The 25516-nt window shown below is 43.7% G+C and overlaps 1 protein-coding gene across 1 annotated transcript in view; it reads left to right on the forward strand.

Moving 5' to 3' along the window:
- The window catches only part of PIK3R1 (phosphoinositide-3-kinase regulatory subunit 1), a 72068-nt gene that overhangs the window by 32679 nt on the left and 13873 nt on the right, over positions 1-25516 (forward strand). The window contains exons 2-6 of the mRNA XM_037150764.2: positions 11252-11344; positions 11771-11845; positions 17066-17197; positions 18211-18412; positions 18606-18685. Coding sequence (XP_037006659.2) covers positions 11252-11344; positions 11771-11845; positions 17066-17197; positions 18211-18412; positions 18606-18685 — 582 coding nt within the window. The remainder of the gene's footprint in view (positions 1-11251; positions 11345-11770; positions 11846-17065; positions 17198-18210; positions 18413-18605; positions 18686-25516) is intronic.

Here is a 25516-nt window from a genome sequence, read left to right on the forward strand (position 1 = left end):
CTGTGATTTTTGCCATATTTGCAACAACTTAGTGCCTGAAGGGAAAAGGGGGCTAATTTGAGAGGGACACATTGATGATCAGTTGCTCTCTCAAGCCCCCAAACAGGGACCTGGCCTGCAACCCAGGCATGTGCCCTGACTGGGAATTGAACCAGCGACCTTTTCAGTTTGCAGGCTGGCCATAATCCACTGAACTACAGCAGCCAGGTCTCTTTTAGAACTTTTTAGCTAACCCTTACCACTTCACTGGTACGGACACGAAGGCCCAGAGATATTAAATGTGTTCCCCAAAGATCCCCAACCTGTCACTCACAGGTCTAGAACTCATGCCCTCACTTGCAGTCTAATTTCTTTTCCTGTTACTGCACAGTGGCTTTTCAACTGTTTTTCATACACTGTAGTAATAATCGTGCACAGGTAAGGAGTATTTTTTATATAGACATCACAGAAAGGATGCAGTGTGTTAGGAACCCCATTCTACTTTCTCCAATAGGCTAACATTAAATGCCCCCCCACCCCCCCAATTTAGATCTTACGGACTAAAATGAATCTGTGCCTTCAAAAGGGCAATGCAAAAAATGACCAACAGGGGGAAACCTAATACTGCCTTTTGGATTCATTTGCTTGACTTCCGGCTCCTTTTTAAAAATTACCCAAGCTCCTATTGAAGCCAGCAAAAAGCATCTGTTGTTTTATTTATAGCCACAATTTCTAAGAAGCATATTCTATAGCAGATGAAAAAGAAGTTGACAGCTCATAATTCATAACGTTACTGAAGCCTAATCTGATAGAACAAAATGTACAAAACTCCCTCCCATGGTTCAGGCCCCATCACTTCCCTTTCGGCTGAAGAGCAGGTGGTGCAATGTGTGGTGTGGGGCAGAGGTGGTTACTGTTGCAGAGACAGAGGCCACTCTGCGGCGCGCATGCGGGACGGAGCGCCCTGCGGTGGTCAGCGGCTGCCTCCACCTCCGGGCTGCCCCCCAGCCCAGCCCGGGCTGCCGCCAGCTCCTTGCTCATGAACAACATCACGGGTATATTATGGGAAACCAGCATGTTCCTTACCGTTCCCACGTTTCCCTGGGAAGTTGTAGTCGTCGTGGGCCGTCTACAAATTGTTACCCATGTATTTTCTCACCAGAAACTCAAGTGTTGATTAAAATGACTGATTGGTTTCATATCTAATGCCACCTTCATTTTTTACTTCACTCCTTTTCTTTCACTAGTCAGCTCAAGTTTGACATAGCCAGCTTTTCCCTGTTGGCTTTCAAGCAATTACAAAAACACATCCAATTTTCAGCTATCACTTTCTATCTTTTTTAGCTTATTTCTGAGACTCTCTGGGAATATGGGCAGTCCTCTTTGTGTAATCAATATATATTTTTTATTTTGCTTCTGTTCTGTCTGTGGGACTGCTGTCTATCAGGGTCTTTTTTTTTTTGAAGGGTTGTTTGGTCTGACACCCGTAAGTGTCTGTAGTATATGCTTTATTTCCCAAAGCTCGTTTGAGAATTTAATGTGATCTGACTGGTGCCCAGGTCGGCCCATCTGAAATTGTTATCCTTAAAAAGAAAATCATAACCAGAATAAGTCCATGAATTTCTTTAGCTGAGAGGTGAATAGTTTCTTGTTCATTTCACTGACAATCATAGTATATTGCAAGATATGAAAATTTATTAGCCAACCAGAATTAATCACATTTGTCTGAGGTACTGAAAGAATATTGCCTATTAAAAAAATAACCTCTGATTCCTCACACAATTGTTTAGAGTTATGTTTACTATTATCTCAAAAAATTGTACCATTGATTATGTATGGATAGCATAGTTTTTATCAATGGTTTTTAAAAAATGTTTCAATTGAAAAATTCTGGCTAAGGACTATATCTTATGTTCTTATGTAATTTTTCTGGATTAGCTGTTAGAGAATTTTCTATTCAATATATGTTTTCTAGCTTCTTGTCTTTTTTGTCCATATTTTTGTCTTCTCAATCCCATGGAGAGTTAATTTTTTCTCTCTTCTCTCCCTTTCTAATCATGAACGCTTTAACTTCCTTCATATACTTATTAAGCATATCACAGTAAGATTTCATTTTGGAGTCCTTTGAAATATAGGCTACAAAATGTATGTATTTGTAAATCATTTGCTGGGCCCTTTCTCCACCCAATGATTAACCAGAATAGCCCATTTGTACCTTGCTGAGAATGATAAGTTAGCCAGCTATATTTAGCTGAATAAAACCCATTACATCCTTGGGGAAGAATGTGCTTAGTTTAGCCTTATGAGAAAATATTTAATAAATGCTGCCCTGAAAATATTTAGCCTGGCTTAGGGGGCTGGCAAGGATTCAATCCTGACAGGGCAGAGGTGGTGGCGAGAATATGGCCCACCAGTCCGGGCTCAAGGGGGACACACACACATCTTGTCACTAAAGTTATAATTGTGTGTATCTCCTATTGCCAAGTGCTCTTCCATCCATATCCTGCAAAGACTTTTCAGCCTCTCCCCAGCTTTGTAACTACCAGAGTGTTGCCATGTGGTGTGTCTGCTTAATGAGGCAACCAAGATTCAGAATGGCCATGGCTGGCTTTAAAGTTGATCAGTTCTTTCCAGAACTACCTTACCACTGACTGCCGGCATGACTATGGCCAACTTGCTTCACTTTTCTTAGTCTCCGTTTGCTCATCTGTAAAATGGGCACAACTGCAGTACCTCCAAGGTTGTAACAGTTAACTGAGACAAAGCGCTGAGCACAGCTGTCAGTACTAAGTGTTGAGTACATGAGAACTACCAGTAGTAGTACTGGTACTAGTAATTTGTTAGATCAGCCTTTCTAATATTTTCTATTGCTCTCCCTCCCACCTCCCGCCTTCCCCCACCCCACCCAGGTACCTCCCACCGAAATTTAAACAGCTGAGTCCTCTTGAATGTGGTGGGAGGTGGGAAAAGCTCTGGTGTGGGCATCAGGAGAACTGGGTGCTTGTCTTCAGCTTGAATGGGAACTGGGCAAGTTGTGCCACACGATCCCTTTCCACACATGGGTGCAGAGATGCAGAGAGCGGCAGGGCCTCTGCCACTAACTAGGTGTCATGCCAGATCTAATTAGATTTCATAGCTAGACCCTCTGCATCAGTCAGCATCATCTGCCCGACACACATGCAAGACTACTGGGATCTGGTGTAAGACCAGCCCATGAAGCCCAGGGCATTTAGGCAGCAAGTACGAAGCATGCAGATTAATGGTTAGGATTCTGTCTCCCACCGAGATCTAGATTTTCTCTCTGTGATCGACGGACTCATCCTAAATCCTTGCCTCCAACGTGTGGTCTGAGGACTAGCAGCGGAGGCATCACCTGGGAGCTTGTTGGAAATGCAAACCCTGAACCGCACCCTGACCTGCTGAAGCAGGTTATTGCTGTGCACACTGAGTTTAGGAAGTACTGCCCTGGGGAACACTCTGGTGAACAGGAGGCGTTTACTAAATACCTGTAGAATTGGTGTTTGACATTGATTTTTTTCTGGACTAAAGGTTTCTTTCCTCTCGTTAGGCAGAGAGTATTGATGTATTAGGCAGCTTGGGCTGCCACGATGAAATCGCACGGGCCGGTAGCTGAAACAGCAGAAGTTTATTTCTCACAGTTCAGGGGGCTGGAAGTGCAGGTGCCAGCCTGACGGGCTTCTGGTGGGTGGGTGCTCTTCCCCGGCTTGGAGACAGGCATCTATTCTCTCTGTTCTCACACAGCGAAGAGAGAAAAAGGAAGCTCTCTAGCATCTTTTCTTCTAAGGGCACCAACCCTATAATAATGGCCCTGCCCTCATGAGCTCATCTCAACTTCATTACTTCCCAAAGTTCTCATTTCCACATATTATCACATTGTGGGTGGAGGTTTCAACATGTGGATTGTGTGTGTGTGGAGGGGTTAATTCAGCCCATAGCAATCAATTTCTGTAACTTTGAAATGTGTCAAAAAAAAAAGAGATTGATGGATAGACATGTAATAAAACAGAGTAAATGTTACTTTTGGCCTCTAGGATGAAGATACAAGAGCATTCACTATACAGTTCTTTCAGCGTTTTGGTAGTATATTTAAAAACATCAGAGAAAAAACCCTGCTCTTTCTGTAGTTAGTAGGATGGAAGTAGTGGCTCTTTTCTCTGATTTCTATCCAGGCTTTCTTCAAACTGCCTGTTCCGTCTCGCTGGACAGATTTTTCCACCTTGGCAGTCCACCCTCCTTTTGCACTCTTTCCATGGTCAGCCAACGTCCTGTTTCCACGCAGTTAGTGAGCTTCCAACCTAGGTCAGAGCTCTTCTTTCTGGTCTCCGTTTTCCCCAGATATATCTTTCTGCCCAGCTCCTCCGCCCTCTCCTGATGGAAGGAGGATCCTTTAATTCTTCAGAGGTCGGGCTTCTTGAGTTACATTGGAAGACCCTGTTTAATTACTTGTAAGCATTTCTAACATTATACTTTATACATTTGACTGTGAAATCTATTGTCAGATGTAAATGGGAGAGAAGTGAGTGCCTCCACGGGTTCACCCTGAGCCTTCAGGGAGATAGCAAGGCTCGCCTGGGGCCCCCATCTCCCTCTTGTCACTAAAGGGGTTCCCACCGCTTTCTCCTTATAGTGTTAATTGTCCACATGGAAAAATGTCTTATCAGGAGGGAGAATTGTATGAATTGTACTGACTTGCTTATTTGGTGGTATAAAACGGGGCAGCTTTATTTACGCCTGGGATCAAGCATCCAATAACCATGTGTCATGTAACACCTTTATCGCACTTACCCTTCTGATCAGGGAGACTTGGCAGGAGTCTTTATCAAACTCCTTATAGGTGTCTTTCCTTGAATGGGACCTGCATGTAGACTCTGGTGGAGGGAAAGAGATCCAAGCTGAATTTAGGGTCATTGCCTATGAGTTTTGTTACCTTGACCAAATGACTTAATGTCTCTGTCTCCTCACCTTGAAATTGGGGATAATAAGGACTAGATGCCTTTGAACTGCTATGGATAATAAGTGAAAGCATGTCTATAAAATACGATCGGGGTGTGGTTCCTAATTGATGTTCAGTAATATTCACTTATTTATTCAACAAATGGTCCGGCATGTCCATTGGTCCATTGTAGGCGTCACATGACTTTCTTCCTTCTTTCCCTTTGGGGACCTCATAGTCACGCTGCCTGTGGAATCTTTCTAAGCCGACAAACCAAAAGACCAGCTTCCCTTGTAAATCTTTCACCGAGGGGAGTCCCTTTCTTCCCCATTTACCTCTTGTCCAACATTTTAATTTCCTATGCACTATAAATGGGAATCTTTCAACCAAACTCCGGTTTAGGTGATACAAATCACAGTTAATTAGGCTCACCTGTCAAAGATTAAGTATAAGTTTGCAGTTCAGTTATCTCCAAACTCAGGCTTCAGCTGAGGCTATCAGAAGCAAAGCTGTAACTTCTGCTTATGTTTAATCAGATTTTTGCCTGCTGTTTGTTCTCCACACTAGTCTGTTATCTAGAAATAAAACTAAATGGGCAGAGAATCTCAGATCCCCTTGTTTCTGAGCTGTGGAGCTGAAGAGATAAGTGGGAAAAGATAAAGATATTGAAGACTAATTAGTTAAGAGTATCTGAAAAGATTTAGCGACTTTTAAAAATCTGTTGCCAACTCCTTTTAATTCCTTTTGACTAGTTATTGCTGGAAATAATGTAGTAACGACTGAAGATTTTACATCTACTCTTTTTATCTGCCCCTCCCAATAAAAGCTTGTTTCCACCAAGGTCAGTATCATTTCAACTTCATTTTTTTATATTGGAAAAACTGAAGTATAATAACGTAAATAGATTAGCATGATAGTATTTGTAGGGGAAAAGTGCAATATATTGAAAATAATGTGATATTTTAAGTATGACTTCTGAAAAATATTGAATGTTTATGTAAAGAATGAAAATCAAAATACAGATATCTACCCTCTTATATGGTTCCATTTTGCCATTTTTAAAGCGTATCAAGTCCTGGTTGGATGACTTGGTTAGAGCGTTGTCCTGTACACCAAAAGGTTATGGGTTCGATTCCTAGCCAGGGCACATAACTGGGTTGCAGGTTCCATCCCCGGTCAGGGCACATATGAGAGGCAGCCAGTCGATGTTCCTCTCTCACACTGATGTTTCTGCCTTTCTCTGTCCCGATCCTCTCTCCCAAATCAATAAACATATCATTGGGTGAGGATTAAAAAGAATTGTTAAAAAATAAATTTTAATCTTTAAAAAAAGTATTGAGAATTCTCTCTTAATAATAGTTTCTGGTCTTAAAATGTCTTTGCAGTTGAGTATTTAAAAAATCCATTAACAACAATAATGAAAAAGGATATATGAATGATTCTAAATTAATCATAGATACCCATGTGTTTGTGCTTTCTACATACTGGGCACTATGCCTACCATGTTGATTTATATTATTGATTGAATCAATATTACACTAGTAATTATCCCCACTTTACAGATGAGGAAACTGAGGTTCAAGTTAATTAACATGCCCGAGATTACATTCAGTAAGTGACAAAACCACAAGTAAAACCCCGGTCTCTTTGGCCTTAAACCTATGCTTTTAATAATTTCTCTACTGCTAGTTAAACAAGTATGCTCCAAAATTAAGGAACCCATCATTGTTTTTTTGCTTTGCTTAATTATAGCTGTAGTTCTTAGCATTTGTTGTGGCTTTGCTCTTAGAGCTTAAGAAGTTTAAATAGTCAAGATATTAACCATTATATGTGTATAACCATTATATGCATATAAATATGCTTATAAGGTTTAAGAAAAGTAATTCTTGCCCACCAGAATATACATTTTTTATTTGAAATAATGAGAGAGATTGTTTCAGACAGAAATCAAGTTTGGATTCAGCAACAGTGATTAGACAAACATCTTGATTCAATACTGATCCACCCTTTGCATATTCACTTTCTTTTCTGTGTATTTGTATTAGATTTTAAAAGCTAAGTGGCAGTTTTTCATACACTTCCAAGCTGCTTCCATCAGTAATGAAATACTTGGCTGGAGCAGTCTCTGGAGTCCCAGAATTTCGGCTTAAACTTTCCATTCGTCCCTGCCAGGCACCAAGTCTAAAATATCTTTTTTTATAGAGAACGCCTCCGAAAGGTGCGGCTGCGGGCTGGTTTCAGCTTGCACTTTGCAGCGGGGTTGGCACCAGTCAGTGCGAGGAATGCCACTGTCTCCCACACACGGCCGGTGCCCCAGGGCCGTGCGCGGGCCTGTCCACGTTAGTGGTTTGGGAAGGGCCTGAGTTTGGAGGGAAGGCTCCCTTCTGTTCTGTGCGATCGGTTGTCACCAGGGCAAAGAGGGGGAGATAGAACGAGTGCAAAACACAGAATCTGATGTGTCATCAGGAATTCTTTCTACAACCTGGGGCGCACAGTTAGATGTGGAAGACTAATTCCTCTTTTCTAAGGAAACTGTGTGTCTCGGCTTCACCGCTTTTAGACCCTTCTACTGTTCTTTTTTGTCTTCTTTCACCTTAAGTAATACTGATTTCTTCTGATGAAAAAAATGATTCAACCAAGTGAAAAACTGGTATTGGATTATGGTATAGAAATCGTACTCACCAGATTCTTAACAGTGGACTAGGCTCTCCACTTATATACCGGCTACCACAGGACTCAACAACTAAAATACATTTCTCATTAAGGCATAAAAGTCTGTCTGGAAGATGAAATCTAATGAGAATTTATATGTAAACTTTGTGAGGGTCGTGCAAATCTCTGTATATGATCCATAGTGTTTGTGTATATATTGTTTAGTTCCATTATGCTTTGGTTTATTGAATTGTGTGATGTGGGGCTTTATCATGGACTTTTTAAAGAACAAGTTGCCAAATTTGGTAATTCCTGGCAATTGGCATTTCCTGTTGGGATTCGTTAAAATGGGATCTCATGAAAAAAGTAAATATTGACCTTGAATATTTAGTGTAATTAAAGGAATAGTTGATTTTAGGATTGTTGAAATAATTAGTATTGTGCTTTAGAATATTTTTTTAGACTTTTGGTGTTAATTGGCCCTGTCGTCTGAAATAAAAGATGTGAACCTCAGGGATTCTGGGCACCGCTGCCACTTTCCCTATGTTATAATATGTTAAAGGGGAAACGGATTGAGTCACAGAATAGGAAATCCTTGCATTGTTATTTTAAAAATGGCCTCTCCTTGTAAAATTTACCTTTTACAACTCCCATTGCAAAAGTTTGATCAGCTGTGATGATTCATACATTTAGGTGATAGAGCGTTTTTCAGTATTAACCATTCAGTGGGAAATTCCGTGTTTTCAAAAGGAATAGCTCTGCCTTTTACTGTAGACATCCAGTTTTTTTCTTTTTGAAGTGTTCTGGTGTGCACTCTGAGAAAAGATCCAGAGACCTGGTGGCTGTCACCGTGCTTAAACCTCATCTAACACTTGTGTGAGAGAAACAAATGATACTTTGTAACTCAGGATACTGAAAGTAAACTACCGTCTTTCCCCCTCAAGGAATCACTGAAAGAACTAAGGAAAGGGGTTGCCTTTTTCCCCTTTCAGACTGCAGTGAAGAAGTCCAATACGAAGATAGAGACACTTTCACGTGTAGTATGTACCAGCCCAGTAATACAGCAGCTGTTGGGTGTATATTCCAATCGCAGTGAGGTGAAATCGTTAATTATCACTTAATTTAACTTTCATATTTGCCTGCAGAAATGATTGTTTCGATAAGATTCTGGAAGGAGATAAACCTTTATTAAGTAATTCCATTTTCAGTTGCCAACTTCAGGGATTTGTTTTTTAATTTAAAAAGCACAATGCTTGTGTAATGTATGAGGGAAGAGAAAATGGTGCTGGGCTAGTTAATCGGATGAATGTTGGGTGGATATGTGGGTTCCTGTATTTACAATTTAATCTTTAACTTTCTGCATCTTGGCGTGTGCTCAGCCCTGTAAGTTTGAGAGGGCTAAGGAAAGGCACTAGGGTGAATTCTACTTAATAACATTTCTGTACATTTCTCTACTTTATGCTTTGCTTCTGTTGCGTATGCCGCTAGGATACGGCACCTCGTTCCGTGGAGAAGGCATCAATGGGGGGAGGATATTTTGTGAGCTGGTACTCTTTGAAGGCAAGGGGAAGTAGTTTACAGTTAGAGGAAATGACATGGTGTGCTCTTTCATTTTGCAATGTTTTCAATTAAAAAGTCTATGTGAAACTTTCAAGACCTTTGTATTTTAAGTGCTTTTCAGATACACTTAGGTTTTAACATTTAGAGATTGGGAGGAGTCATTGCAGGACTTTTTCAGGCAGTCACCACCCCCATGGACTTGTTTATCATAACAGCACATCCTAAGACTTATTACTAACCCCAAACAGATTACTAACTCTGTTCCTGGATATTCCAGTTCCAGAGGTTTGTGGTGGTACTTTGATTTCCTAGCAAATTCTCCAGGTGGTCCGTGGGCTCAGGCAGAAACCGGAGAGCAAAAGTTCTCACTCAGCTCTCTGGATAGTGACCTCTCGTCTGGAAAGTCAGTGGCATATCTGATCTGCCTTTACGAAGTGCAAAATGCGTTCGGTGGTGTAGGACAGCGTCACCCAGGAACCTGCGTGGTAGCCCTGGGTTCAGATGTCGGTCAGCCCTGTTGACAGGGTTTGCCCTTGCTCAGACTGTGCTCTCGATACTGTGGTCACGAGGCTCATACAGCCATTTCAATTTAAATCAATAAAAATTAAAAAGTCCGCTTCTCAGTCCCAGTAGCTACATTTCGAGTGCTCAGTGGCCACATGTGCTCTATTGACGAACACAACTATTAGAACATTTCCATCATCACATGAAGTTCTGCAGGATGGTGCTGCTATACAGCTTCGCTCCATGACTTTATCCCAGGTAGTGGCAGTGGCGAGTGGAGACAGGTGGCGAGATCACATGTTGTCTGTCATGGGCATGGTGCCATCTGAAAGGGCCTTCAACCATAGAGTACAGGTTTTGCAGAGTGGTACCAGGTCACTGATTCTCTGAGGTCAAAATTTAGTAACATGATTTTACTTTAGAATCTTAAATCTGTCATTGTCCTGGTAGAGTAGTAGTATTAGAAAGATGGCCCTCATAAGAAATTTGCTTATTAACATATATATGGCTTATAATAATCACACACCTAAAATCTCATTGAAACAAAATCACAAATATTTAGTGTTTCTTAGATTATATAAACTACTTCTAGATAGGAGTATACAGTGATGAATGGTAATGTCTAAAAAGTTATTAATTGATGCACATGTAGTTATTTTCATAAATACTATCATTTTACTTATGCTGTTTGAGAAATTTGAGGTGAATATATTTAGCTCCCTCTTCTGGCTTATTATGAGAAAAAAAACTTTTCTTTAAAATAGTTTCATTTTTTTGGAGTAAGAATACAGTTATCAATGTAATGTTGAAAGATATTTGTGTCATCCAATAAGGTTTTTTTTTTACTGTATCATTATAATTACTAAAATATGTAAAGAGAGCATGGAAAATGGGTTTCTGAAAGCATACCATTTCTGAAGGTATTTACTGACCAAAATAATGTGAGCAAATCAAGGCTTCGACAGCAGGCACACGGGGACTTCACCTGAGGGTCAGGTGGCCTGTGGTCACGTGTACTGGCTTCTGGATCTGATACTGGCCCAGCCCTGACATTTGTGGCACCTGGGACAAGAGTGCAAAAGGAGACCCACACACCCTGTGTCTGAATATGTTAAAGTTATAAGTCATATTAACGAACTGTTCAGTAAAATCTGTTCTGTTCTCCTGCCTGGACAGTTATTTCTTCGTAATGACCAGGAGGCTAGATTTGAATTTAGATTTCTTGGGCTCCAAATTCTGCCCCAGAGTGTGGCTTTTCAGGGGCCTTGCACATTCAAACTTGTTCCATCCTGAGCTCTTTGGGCTGGAGGGCAGCCCGGGGAACCATCGGGGCAGGGAATTTGGGGATTCTGGGGAAGTATTCTGAGAGTGTCCTAGGAGAGAAGGCCATGTCTCCTTGGCCCCCCAAACTCCTGACACTATGGGAAGAGGCCCGGAGAGGAGTCTTCTAAAGGGCGGGCCGGGCACAGGGCTGTCTCTTACTGGGGCCCGGGTTGCTACTGTCAGAATGACATTATTTTGTATTTAAACTTTCTTCACTGTGGTTCAATGCACTTGATGGCCCCAGATTAAATATAGTCATTGGATTTGGTTTATTTGCAGCTGTGGCCCTTCCGGACCTTGCAGAACAGTTTGCCCCTCCTGACATTGCTCCGCCTCTTCTTATCAAGCTAGTAGAAGCCATTGAAAAGAAAGGTAATTCGAGGGGGAGAGGGAGTGAGTTAATTTGCTGTAAACCTTGTTTCGTTGGTGCTAAGATTTATGTTTGTCTTTTGGGCATTCATTAAATATGTGTGCTAGACACACCGCGGTTTGTGCTGTGTGCTAAGGCCATAACCTTGGTCTGATTTCTAACTCCATATGAACATGCAGTCCCTGTATGGGAACTATTAAGTTCTCCATAATTTAAGAAATATAATCGACTGGTTCCTTAGTGGCCAGAAAATTTTGCCAAAATTATTGACATGCCAGATAAGATTAATTGTAGGAGTTGACTTCCAAGAATATTTGGTACACATCTAGAATAGATACTGGATGGAAACTGGAATGTCTTTCTGGCAGCCGGCTCACAGGTTCTCCAGAGAGCTGTGTTTTGCATACTCGCTCTGTTTCATGTCCTAGGTCTGGAATGTTCAACTCTATACAGAACACAGAGCTCCAGCAACCCCGCGGAACTACGACAGCTTCTCGATTGTGGTGAGTGTCCTGGAACTACGGATACAAATAACAAAGACAGTTTTTACCATTCTGAGTCGGGTAAAGCACGAAACACTTGAATTTAAAACCATGTAAGGTTTTAAAGTTTGAAGGGAGCCCAGTTTGTCTCCTGTGTTGGGGCGTGTGTGCATGCCTGCCTCTAGACATGCCAGTCGTCATCACCGCCAGAGCCTCTGGGTCCTGCTGGCATCGCATTGGGAGAGGAACAGCCTCTTGGGGTTCCCTGGCTCTGCATAGCTACCATCTTTCTCTGACCCTGCAGCTGGCTACATCCAGTTCATCTGGATCAGTTTAAAAAATATTTTTAAGTCTGTGTCATTTAACAAATGTCTCTTTTGACCTTTTCCTTTTCTTCTTTTTCCTTTTCTTTTCCCTTTCCTTTCATTCTGTCTTGCTTTCTCCCTTTCTCGTTTGCTTGCCTTTTCATGCCATGTTTACATTAGCATCACGGTGCTGTTGTGTTCCATGGTGTACCAGTAAACCAGCTCTGAGGGAGGAGAAAAAGCCCTGGTTTGTCTCATTTGCCCATTTCCATGGCGTAAATATCCTCACCATGATCAATTTCAGCTCTGACATTGTCACTGAACTCCAACTTGGGCAGAATTGGGCACAGTCCCAGTGGCCCTTGTGTGTGGGTGCAACCCTGCTCCTCCACACCATTGGTTCAATGACATCAATTTATCCAGCCAAGTGGTGATTTTATTATTTGTCCTTTCCTTTGCCATCAGAATAAAACTGTACAAATGTGAGTACATTCACTTGCCATCATTCCTGCAACTCATCTTTTCTTTTTTTTATCAGCTTCTAGAATCTCTCAGATCCTTCATTCCCTTTCAACAGTTTCATTTTAGAAAATTAAGTTTATGCCTCACACTCTTTTAACTGATGCATGTTTGAATGGAAAAGAGTGAAACCCACTTTTGCAAGAAGCTCTTTGGGACATGTGTGCAAAGAATGTCTACCTGGTAGTTAACAAATGAGAATTCGAAGTGTGAGGCAGCTTCAAAATGAGGCCCCTTATGAACATTTTTAGAAAAGACGTTTCTGGGGAAAAAGAAGGAGATTAGATCTTTATCAGTGAATAGGTTCACTTGAAATGCTCCACCCGAATGTTTGAAGCTTAAAAATAAATTTTTTTAACTTCTATTTTTTTCCTTTGTACATGGAAATCGGGTTACCCTTGTACGGGATATATCCTCTTTGCTGTTGTGTCTTCTGTCTTACACACAGAGTAGGCCATTCAAAGGTAGCTGGCATAAAACTGTAAGTGAAAGACATGTTTTTCTTTTTTCTTAACAGCTTTGCTAGGGTGTTAAGGAAACACTGAACTTTGTTTTTAGCCAATTGAAATAGTGATACTTGTTTTGGTCAGAAAATCGGTCAAGTTGAACATGTCACAGGAAGTGTTCAGACACCAGAGACCGATGAAATGGGAGTTATTTGAGAAATAGTGGTTGAGTTTTCAAATGCGACCAAACACAAATGATGCAGTTCAGCTTAAAAAAAAATCTTTACACCACTTGTGAGATGGAATAAATAACCAAATTCACGTCAACGATGTATTTTGACAGACAGCTTTCCTTCCCTGTTTGAGACCAAAACACACACATAGAACACTGGTCTCATTTGGGTTCTGTATGATACTATGAAAGTGGATTTTGTGGCCAAAAAAAAAAGAGTAAACATTATCTAAATATAGGAGTTGATCCACCAGAGCTCTTTGCAGCTTGAGAGGATTTTTCAATTCATAAAAATATTGTTGTATCCTGGAAGAGGCTCACAGGTGAGTCATTACACTGAACAAAGTGAAGAAACATGACCTTTGTTAGCCAACCCCGTGGATCACCAGCGTCTGGAAAGAAGAGGCAGGAAGGCAGCGGCCCACTCTGGCTGCCACCTGCTGAGGTCTTTGACTTCGTCCACACTTTAACCTTGTGCCGTAAGTCTTCGTTACTGCTGGTGGCGAAGCTCCGACTCACACCCAAATCGTTCTGACTCCAAAAGTCCTTATGCTTTTTTCCCCCACTATCTTGTCCCAAAATGAATTATTTTCTTCTTTTCTCATTTGAATTTTAATGGTTTTAATTTTTCCCTGACTATTTTGGTTTTCCTTAACCTGAATCAGGCTTTATCTTTAAAAGTTTTCATTAGAAAAAAAAAATTAACAAGGCTTACTGGGATGATCACTTCACGATAGACACAGAAACAAATCCTTTTGTCGTTTATCTGAGACTAATACAGTATTATATGTCAGTTATATTTCAGTGTTTAAAAATCAGGCCTTTTCAACCTCAACACTTGACATTTCAGGACAGATAATTCTATGTTGTAGGGAGCTGTTGTCTGCAAGATACGATGGGTAGCAGCATCCCTGGCCTCTGCCCTCTAGATGCCATTGTTCCCCTGGTTGTGACCAAAAATGTCTCCAGACATTGCCAGCAAAACTGAGAACTACTGACCCAGCTAGAGACCAGCAGAGGAGAGAACGCCACTCCGGCTGGGGGAAGGGTGACACCTGGGGACGTTACCGGTTCCCTGTCACAAGTAGCCTCAGTGTGACGTTGGGGAGGGGAGGATGTAAACTCCCCCGACCTAGACTTAGAAAGTGTGTAGCTCTCATCTAGCTGGCTTCTAAAGTCCTGCATTGCTCTTGGAAGAGGTGTAATGCAACAAAGGAGACACAGGACAGAAATCAGAAACTCTAAGAAGCTTTAGAAGTTACATTAAAAAATAATAGAACATACTATGTCACAAACTCTAGCAGAATTTGACAAAAGGTGAGCTAATGCAAAGACTTGAAATAAAGCTATTTCATTCAGACTATAAAGATTCTTTGGGATGCACCTCATGTATAATGTTAATACAGCAAAGCCTTACTCTAAGGACATTTTATAGTTCAGTCCACAAACATTGAACAGGCACATTCTGTGTGCTGGGCTGGGCCCTGGGGGAGCCAGGGGAACAAGTAAGAGCCGTAGTTTGTGCCCTTGAGGTGCTGTTAGTGTGGTAGGGAGACACACCATTAGCGTGTTTCCACAAAGTGTCGTGGCAGAGATACAACTCGTCAGCGCTGCTCTCCCCCCAAGCATGTAGCAGAAACCCTGCTTCATGGAGGGACACCTGGAATACTTATTGTCTCAACAGTTATACCACATCACCCTTTGGTGTATCAATTTTAAAGGATAACAAGTTAAGCAATTTAATTTGCTAGCAAAGAGACATAGTAAACAACGTCTACAGGGCAAAGTATGAGAGGCGGGCAGCAGTGTGCCCACCCGCCCGTGGCAGCGGATGTTCCTGTGCGGACGCACCCACAGTGCTGCCTGGCAGTCCCCTGTGAGGAGCTGCATTACTTCTGAGGTGGCTCCTTTACGCACAGACCTAGTATCACTTTCTCAGGCTTGTTAGGGATGCACTGTCTCTCATCAGTCCTCTGTCGGACATTTAAGTGGTTTAACCCCTTGATTTTTCTCCCTGTTAAGTGTAATAATTCTTTTAGTCAAACTAACCTATCCACATTTTCTGCGAGATGAACACCTCTGAGCTATATGGTATTGTGTGGTTGGTTATCTTTTATAAAATCTGCCTAGTCGGTTGGGCAAGTTTGGATGATGATACGTATGTGTCCAAGGAACTTCTGCAGCTTCAGACGCAACCTAACGCGATTTCCAGTGTCACACGTGGTTCTCCGTGTCCAGAACCCCTCTTCTCCTCCTGCTCTGATGCCCCAGAGTAAACTTTGGTTCTTCCTCATTCTCGTCTCAGTCCCAGCCTCTTCCCCTCAGTCACTACATTATGTTAATTCTTGCGAATGTCTCACACATTTCTAGCTGTATCAGAGTTCAAATTAACAAAAGTGTTATCTTCACTTCCAGCAGCTCTGCTTTTCTTATTTTTAACAGCACAATTCATAATGCCTTGTCGAAAAATGTAGCATTTTGCCCATGAGCTCCCCTTTCCTCCATTGAGTCTCCAGATAATTTTCAAGTGACCCTTCATGGCACTAGGGGGCACCCAGGAGCAGCAGCCAGACGCCTCTGGTTTCTCGATGGCCACTCTGCGCCCCCCCCCCCGCATTTCCCTTCCTCTGCTGGGCCCTGGTGTCTCTAGCGCAAGCCCTCACAGGGAGACTTTGGTCCACACCACCCGCGCTGAAAGACCTGATCTCTTTCCTTCCCCTGAAGGGTTTGGTGGACAGATACACTCATCTTCACATTCTTCTGAGGCAGTTAGAGCCCACTGCTTAGAGTAGTAACACGCTAGTCATAAGGCCCTGTCAGAATTAGGGAGAAATGTTCTGAAGAAGCTCCAGTTATTTTCATGGATATTCTTGAGATTGCTAAAATTCTATAATACCTTACTGTCTCATCAGTCTCTCTGTTGGGTTAAATTTATGTTAATTCTGAAATAAAGGATTTAGCAACTCAGATTTTCAGAATTCTGTAGATTTGCATCTCTCGTTTTCTTGTTGAGGTTTTAGGAAGCATTGACTGGATGATAGCCAGCCCTAGGCAGCACCCTCTCAGTGGGGCAAAACTGCCCTGCAAAGGGTATTTGGAAATGTTGGGGGGTTACATTAGTCTGCTAGGGCCGCTGTAACAAAATCGTACAGACTGAGGGGTTTAAAAAAATAGCATCCTCTTTTTTCACAGTGCTTGTGCCTGGAAGTCCCAGATCAAGGCAGCTCTGCTTCTTCTGAGATGTCGCTCCTTGGCTTACCGATGGCTGCCTTCTTGCTGTGTCCTCACGTGGCATTTCTTCTGTGCGTGCGCCCCCAGTGTCTTTTCGTGTGTCTAAATTTCCCCATTTCTTACAAGAACACCAGTCAGACTGGGTCAGGGCCCGCCGTAGTGGCCTCATGTTAACCGAAAGCCCCCTTCAGACCTGCCTCCAAATACAGTCACATTCCCAGGCACTGGGAGTGGGGGCCTCGACACGTGGATCGTGGGCACAAAGTCTGGGAATATGCTCCTGGCGTCATGGGAAGGGCCATCCTGCTAAATGCTTACTGTGATGGGGACAGGCCCATACAGAGAAGAATTGTTCTGTTCGAAATGCAAGGAGCAGCCCCTGTGAGAAACTCGTACCGGTCCTCGTTGCTTCCTTTCTTGTGTCATACTGAAGTCAGACGTTCAGAAAATTGGTCCAACCAATGTATAAAATGTCTGAAGTAATTTCTTAAAAATGTTTTTATCACAGATGCCGCCTCCATGGACTTGGAAACAGTTGATGTTCAAGTTTTAGCAGACGCTTTCAAACGCTATCTCTTGGACCTGCCGAACCCTGTCATCCCATTAGCCGTTTACAATGAGATGATTTCTTTAGCCCAAGGTTTGTTTTCTCTTCTGAGAGCCTCACTGGACACATACTGAGATGTGGATGTGCTTGTAACTTCCGCATATGAAGAGCTAGTTTCTAGAAAATATTAAGAATCTTTCCTCCCACCCCAGCCTACCCTCGACCCCTGCCCCACCACCCTGCCCACTTCTCCGGTCAGTTCAACTTCCCTCCACTGGCATCCAGTAGAACAGGGGTCCCCAGCCTCCCTCCTCCCCTATCCACAGCATGACCACCGGAGCTGTCACGCTGCTCCCCAGGCCTGAGCTCCGCCTCCTGTCGCCCCCTCCCCAACCTTGGTCTGTGGAAAAATTGTCTTCCACGAAACCAGTCCCTGGTGCCAAAAATGTTGGGGACTGCTGCAGTAGAACACCCAGATTCTCATCTGCTCAGGAAGACTGTCCACATGTTCAAATGGCTACTTGTTAACCGTTGTCGGCATTGACAAAGCTCATCGTGTCCGTGGGGCCACAGTGTTCCAAGTGGCACCCTTGGGTCCAGGGGATAGGGACCAACACCCAGTGACTGGGGATGTTCTTATCATCTTCAAGTGGCCATTACAGAAGTGTTGAAGGAAAAGGACTCTCAGTTTTAGGAGCTAATGCTCAGTTAAAGTGCTTTGGGGACAGGAAACTGTGGTTTGTAACCTTCAAAGTTAAAACCTGTGATACTTATCTGATGTTCCTCCCAGTCAGCCAATCACACTTGCAGCTGCTCCGTAGAGGGCAGGTTTCTACCCGAACACCATGAACCTCTTGTGTGTCTTTTTCTTTTTTTACACCAAGAGCTTCTTACATTTCCATTTGACTTGAGACTTCTACTTTCTCACAATGCCCTTTCTAATGAGAAGAACAAATGGACTGTCTCCTTCTCCCGATGACTTTGTTTTGAATGACTCCCTTTTCTATAGCTAGGAGAACAAAAATTTTCTACGTGTTTATTCAGTGATACTTAGAAACAATCTCTTACTGTTTTTTCCTCATTCCTTTATTTTTTTTAACTTGTAGAAGTTCAAAGCTCAGAAGAATATATCCAGCTGTTGAAGAAGCTCATTAGGTCACCTAACATACCTCATCAGTATTGGCTTACGTTTCAGTATTTGCTCAAACATTTCTTCAAGCTCTCCCAAAGCTCCAGCAAAAACCTTCTGACTGCGAGAGTGCTCTCTGAACTTTTCAGCCCTCTGCTTTTCCGATTCCCAGCAGCCAGGTGAGTGAGAGAAGAGAAACGCGTGTTTTTGGGTGGCGAGGGTGGTCCTGGGCTGACTGGCTGTCACCCTGACTCTGAAGGTTCTAGTTCCCCGATGCACATGCGTGTTAACACTGGGATGTGTGTAAATGAAAATGAGCTTGTTTTTTAGGGAAAACGTTTCTGATAGAACTCTTTTTTTTTTTTTTTATAGTTCTGAGAGTACTGAACACCTCCTAAAAGTTGTAGAAATCTTAATCTCCACAGAATGGAACGAACGACAGCCTGCACCAGGTAACGATGCCCTTGGAACATTCCAGGGTCTCCCCCTGCTTGGTTTTGAGAGCCTGAAAAAGGGCAGGTTTAGACTTCATCTGAAGTAACACAAGTTTCTTGTGGAATTGAGATCCACAATGACGTGGGTTCTCATGAGTAAAGGAAAAGTAGCTGCTTGGTCGTGTGCACGGTGAATGTCATCCACGCTTCAGTGTCCGTGGATTTTAAATGGTCCTGCTTTTAGATGATGCTTGTTGGGAGAGCTCTCCATTCCCGTCACCTTTTATGCTTCTCGTTGTGCATAAATTATGGAGCTCATTTTAGTTGTTGACATTTTTGTTTGTCTTTCTAATATTGAGAAAGTAGGGGATTTATAATTACTCTATAATTTGAAGTATTTGGGACTGTGTTTTTTGGAAGCAGGTCTGCTGAGAAATGTCTGTCAAAGTGAACATTTTCAGTAATGCAAGCAGGATGGAACCAGAGTGCTCGCTGTGGCATGTCAGAGCAGGCCAGGCACCACTTTGAAAGCAGGCTGGCATTCAGTTAGCCGCTTACCAAAGCAGGAAACACAGTCTGTGTTCGCAGTGGGCTTAATTCAAACCGATGTGCTTTTCTTCAACTGCGGAAAGCCTAAACAACCTTACTTTGCTATATACACTGGTTAAAAGCAGGTTATTGAGAGTCGTGATTAAGGTCCTGTAAGTGAAGTTTCAGGACCAGTAAAAGATGTTGCTTGTAATTTTAATTTATGCCTGGAATTAAAAATAAACCTCAGAGGAGGCTCCTGTGAGCTGCCACATTTATCTCTGTGTGAGCAGGTCTGGGGACCCAGGTGTCAGTGCCATGCCGTGGAGACTGGGGCTGTGCTCTCTCGGGTGTTCCATGGCAGGGTTGGTTGGTTGCTTTTGGAAGGTGCAGACTGAGAGAGGCGAGGGCCTGTGCTGAAAACCCTCCTGTAGGGTTGGGTTAAAACAAGGCAGGTATTGGGCCCATCTTCTGTGGACAAACCCAAGATATGGTCTCCAGCAGTAAGAGGGGGGCAGCAGAACCGTACGTACGGCACGTGCAGCATGTTCCAGATCACAGCACGCAGGGTGTCCCGTAGGTCGACCCCGAATTGTAGGTAAAACTGCATCAGAGATGGTCGTCCACAGGGGTGGCCTGGGGCTGAAGTCCAGGGCGTGGCCCAAAGATTTCATCTCCTGTGAGTTTACGGGTCCTGGAGCTCTGTGTCGATGTTCAGAGGCTGCCTTTGGGCTCAGTAGGAAAGACTGCAGTGATGTTTACAAAACCCCCTGTGATAAGGGGTCAGGGCAGGTGTGGAGCGTGGTACTGTCGGCATTCCTTGGTGGCCTCCCCTAAATTAATCACATGGGTGGGGAGGAAGAGGGCCAACAAGAACCAAGCGCATCTCTGGGCCAGAGGCTGGGCGAAGGTCTTCCGCTTCTCCCCGAGCGGCGTGGCAGGCTGTCTCAGGCCCTAGGGAGAGCGGGGCCCTGTGGCAGGGAAGGGCTAGGCAGTGGTCCTGGCCTTCCTGGCCCCCCTCTGAAGAGAGAAGACACGGAGGTTAGATGTCAGGCAGGGGGTGACAGATACCCACAAATGAATGCATCACATGGAGTTTTTGAGAATTTCCACTACACAGGGTGTAATAGGATCCATAGTGGAGATGAATGAGTCTGACCGGTATAAACTGGTTTAATGTCTTTATCAGTTTCTGCCTAATTATGCCACAGAAAAGATTCATCTGCAACCGTTTTCATAATGCACACTTAAAACTGCTCGATATGTCATGGACCCTGCCCACATTCTTGTGCAAGAAATTGGTGCGCCAACTGCAAAGGCAGATTAGTTTCGTCAGCTCTGTTCAAGAATGGTAAATAAAACCTTGAACGTTTGCTACACCATCCCAGAATTCATTCAGCCTCATCAAAAAAAAAAAAAATGAATGCGGGTCATTTTAAACCCTGGTCTGAGCCGTTTTCCCCTTTGTGTGATATCTCTTAGTGCTGTTCTGGAAATTATATAGGCCCTTTGGAATTAAACGGATACTTCAGTGTCTCTCACTTGTGAAAATATACTGCTTCTTCCAGGAAAACCGCCTCATCCTGAACACCTTAGTCCGCAGGCATGGCTCCAGTGCAGATGATTGGCAGGAGGCCCTGGGTCAGGAAAACGCTTCCTTAGGCCTGGTGGGAACGTGACATTTCCGCAGAGTCCTCCGTCATTGTCCCCGCCTGTGCCGGTCCCAGAGGGCTTGGAAGCACAACACCCCGCATCTCCCTAACGGGTCACAAGTCATTCACTTATGACAACTTTATTATTATGACTAGAAAAGAACACGTGAATGATATTTGTCAGGGGGGGTAGCAAGACAGTTACGGGGCAGAGAGACACGCTGGCGAGTTTGTACCAGGTAGAACTTGAAGGGATGGACAACGCCAACGATGACGGAGGCAGAGTGTCAGGAGAGGGCCCATCAGCACGTGGCGCCTGATTAAATCCTGGAGGGAAGGGCAGGTACTGCAAGTACAAAGCGACTTTTAGGGATGTGATTGGGGCTCTTTTAGAGTAATTGAGAAGACAGAAAAAGCTCATGGAAAAAAAAATAAGACTTGAAATGGGCTTTGAATAATAGGTACAATTTGAATAGAGGAAGGAGAAATAGGTTTTCAGTCCAAGGAGTTTCAAAGATTTATTCAAGATAAATTGCAAAGTACAAAAATAATGGCTTGAAATTTTTATCAGATTCTAAAGAGCAGGAAATATGTTCAGTGACAGTATCATAAAAAGCATCACGCCAGACTTGAAAGCCGTGTCCAGCTCTTCACATGCACGTGAAGAAGGTTAAAGCGGCCGAGGCCGGCTACTCGTTTCTCCCGGTGCCACCCAGCGCACGTGTGCCAGGGCCAGGCCGGTGGAAGGGCTCCCGGCTGCTGCCCGCCCGCCGCCCCCACTGCCAGGGGTTTTAGAACCTTCGTGAGCAAGGAACAGTGCTGTTTTTAGTGTCCAGTCACCAGTCCCCAAGTCTCCAGCAAGTCGTGAACTGAGACTGTGTGAACTCTGCCCTCCTGGGTCACACATAGTGAAGAGCCACACGCAGTTTTTGTAACTTTTGGGAGAAGGCTCCCAATCGCTCCCTCTGTCAGTTGATGCCGTGGAACGAACCTTGTCAGTCAAACAGAACTGGGTTTGAATTTCAACCCTTCCTCCAGACTTGGCTTGCCAAGTTTGTTATCAGGTAACTCAACCTTTGCAAACTGTGTTCCGGTTTGTGAAATTGGAATAATGCCTCTGTCCTGGGGTTGTTGTGAGAACTAAATGAGGTGCTAGGTACTGCAGCTCGTGGCCTGAGAGTATGTCTCTACCGTCTGTCGCGGCAACTCCAGTTTTCTAAGGCCCTGCCAGAGCTCGCCTCACCCTGCAGTGCGACTCCGCCACCCCTGGTGAGTGTGTCCGAACCCTGTGGGGCCATTCGCCCCTCGGACCCCACATTCCCAGCCAGCAGAGACAGGCCCCTGGGAGCCTGCAGGGGCCTTAATGCAAATGTGAAAAAGATATTCACTGGGCAGGTGCTGCCTCTTGGGTGCATGCTTAGAGGCAGAAAGGTGCCCTTGTATGGTGCCCTTTCCCCTCTGTGTGATGCGCTGCATGGAGGGGCCTGGATGTTGGTACCAGCTCCTCCTGCCACTCCCTCCGCACAGGTGCCTTTGCCCAGTGCACAGAACGTGCATCTGTGCACAGCGGCCCCAGACAGTGCCATCCGCTCTGTCTGTGGCCAGGTGGGTCCTCCCCCTGCCTGCGGTGCAGGCCGACGACCTGTCAGTGTGCCTCTGCCCCCAAGCCCCTGTCCTCTCGCCCTTAGCTGTTCTCAGCTGCTCACCCACACTCTTCACAGAGAAGGGCTGCTTCTCCTTTTGAGCTCGTCCTAGTGTAGAACAGGGCACAGGATGGTAATCATCCACATGAATTGTTTTTGAATATATGATAAATGTCTCAGCTTTCAAAGAACTTTGACATGCCAAGTCATTTCACATGCCCAGCAAACCTACAAAGCAAGGACCCTCCCCTTATGGAGGGAAAGTAAGGTTTGAGGGGCTCAGCTCCGAGAAAGTACTATTACTCCCTTTGTGACTAAAATTCTTACACATATTTACAGCTGAACAGCAGGTTTTCTTGAGTCATTGTGTTATGTCTGTGCTGTAATACTTAGGTAGCTAAGGTAGATTGCTATAGTTCAGCTAAGGTAAAAACAGGGCTGTTTAACATGGGGCGCCTTTGAATGGAACCCATTATAAGCATATTTACATATTTCAGATTTCATGGATACATACAGAAATATTAATGTAGCATAATTGAAGTCTGATATTGCACCCTCAAGCCCAGAGTGGAAAATAAATGGGTCTTTCTCCTCTCCGGCCTCCTACACCTGTCAGAGTTCATTTTTAACCACAGGCACATTGCAAAACATCCTAAATCTTGTTTCATAAATCTTGTTTTAAACGCTCTGGGCTTGCTTTTCAACCAGGACTGAAGCAAGCACTAAGGTAGAGGGAAATGACTTTCAAAGAGTTTTACTCTTCTCTGATTTATTTTTTATTGAGTTTAAAATGTGGTCTGACATTAGAGGATTGTTTCAAAGGTGAGAAATGAAACCTTGAAAAAAATGCATGCATACATTTAGATGGGGCAGAATAAAGAGAGGCCAGCCATATAGGGTTATGCATTGAAAAATAGGGAGTTTTACCTGTGCTCCGAAAAAGAGACATATTTCAGGGTGTGTATGTTGGCGGAGTGTAGCCCGGTTTTACTTCTGTTTTCACAGCGCAGCCCTCTCTTTCAAGGGACAGAGTCTGAGAAGAAAATGACGGGGCACGCCTTCTCGGATACTTTGTAGGAAGTGTCATTTTTGTGCACGTGTAAACCTGAGTTTATGTAGAAAGGCACATGGACACTGGTCTTCGGGCAGGGTCCCTAAGAGAGCTGGATGTGGAGTGATGAATTTGCATCCTCCTGAAAAGCCCTTCTTCTGTCTTAAGTTGTCTTAAGTTAGAGGTATAAAGGGAGGTATTCATTCACTTAACCCTTACACGGCGGTTTGGGTTTGTTTTTTTTCCACACAGATTTTTTTTTTAAGTGGTCTTTTGTTTAGACGTGATAGCCCACGAAAACATGTAAGACGTGCAGGATGAAAGGTGGCCGTGAGACATTCACTGGCTGATAGTGATTTGTACATATGAATACAGTGTTCAGTCTGTGACTTTCAAACATATTTTATTGATTAAGGGACCTGCTAAGAAGTGAAATGTGACCTATTTTTGCCTCTGAAATGAGTTTTACCAGACTTTGGGGAAAGGGAAAGTAGTAACACATACTGTCTTGAAGAATTCCCAAGGCTGAAGTCAGTTTTCAGTTGTGTGTGTAAGCTTTCCAGTGTGGCTGAGTCTTTGGGTCTCAGATAAATGCTGAAATTTACATACAAGTTTTCTTTCAAGAGTATAGCAGCCACATGAAAAAATACTTCCTAAGTTGTATGACACTGTGCATTTATTAGTTATTTGTTAGTGACTCATACAGGTTAAGTGACAGTTGAGCAATTATGTTTACTTTGTGTGAAGTTTTGGACACAGTGTGAGTTGAATGAAGTACGGAGAAGCTTACCTGTTCCCCCCCAGCCCAAGTGAGAGGTCACTGACTCTATTCTACCAGCAGAGGGCTCCCTTTTTAAGCTAATAAAGAGCATGTGTCCTGCAGATCACTTTTCCAAGACTAAAATTGAATGGGGAAAGACTCAGCTCACACTTCCAGTAATATAATAGCACTTCTATGGTAGATGATTGTACATATTGTGAGAAATTGGAAGCAAAGTTTACAAATCTGTTTTAAGACTTTCTCTGTAAGTAGAGGTGTACTGCTTTGCAGTGGATAATTTTTCTCTGAAACAGAAAATATACTGTGGGACTAGAGAGCATTTTAACCATAGAAGGTTTTGACTTGAATCACCCTGTGCATCCAGACAGGTATGCTTTAGAGACTGACGTTTCCAAGGTTTCTGGCTTTAGAAAGACTGTTTTTTAAATAGACCAACACTATGCTGCTTAGGATGCAAGGGAACTCTGAACTCACCCCGAGTCCCCGCAGTCAGCCAGTGGGAGCTGGGAGATCTGCCTGCACACCGGTTCCCCCACCCCCCTTGGTAAAGCGGCTTCTCATGTGACATTGATGACACTAAAAGACAGTTTGTATGGTCACTTTCACTGTGCGTTTAGGAACGCTTCCCAGGGGTTGCAGCCAGTCCTGAAGCTGGCTCCTGACTGCAGGCTGTGCGTATCAGCACCTCCCTCTTCCTTCATCACTGCCTGCGACCACTGCGTCACTTGTCCATGTAGAGTCTGAGACAGGACCCATATTTCTCCAAAGAGAATTAGAGGGTAGCATTTTTAAAATTTAAATTAGCTGGAAATAGAAAGCAAAAAGTCAGTTTTGCTGTAGGTGTGACATTTTGGGCATGCGGCTTAAAAGAAATCAGCTTCGGTTTCACTTGTTAATTTGTACTTTCTCTGGCGGAGGGAAGTGAAGAGCAGGGCTAGTGCGGGGAGAAGAGGGAGTTAAGGACCAAACGTCAGAGGCTGGGTCCTGGTCCTAGTGCAAATCCTTTGCCAACTCCCACCGTACCCCTCAGGGTCGGTACTGTGGGCCTCTGCAGTGTCAGGGAATGGCTTGAGGTCGTCTCCGAGTTGCTCTCTGGTTTTAAAGGTAGTGGTTCTGTGATTTTACATTGGGTTTTGGTTCTTGGAATAATAGTAAAGCTGCTGCAAGTGAAAATTTCTCCGGTGGAATTTTAAT

The sequence above is a fragment of the Artibeus jamaicensis genome, unplaced genomic scaffold, assembly GCF_021234435.1.
Source record: "Artibeus jamaicensis isolate MK-2021 breed Jamaican fruit bat unplaced genomic scaffold, CSHL_Jam_final scaffold_369, whole genome shotgun sequence".
Classification (NCBI taxonomy): domain Eukaryota; kingdom Metazoa; phylum Chordata; class Mammalia; order Chiroptera; family Phyllostomidae; genus Artibeus; species Artibeus jamaicensis.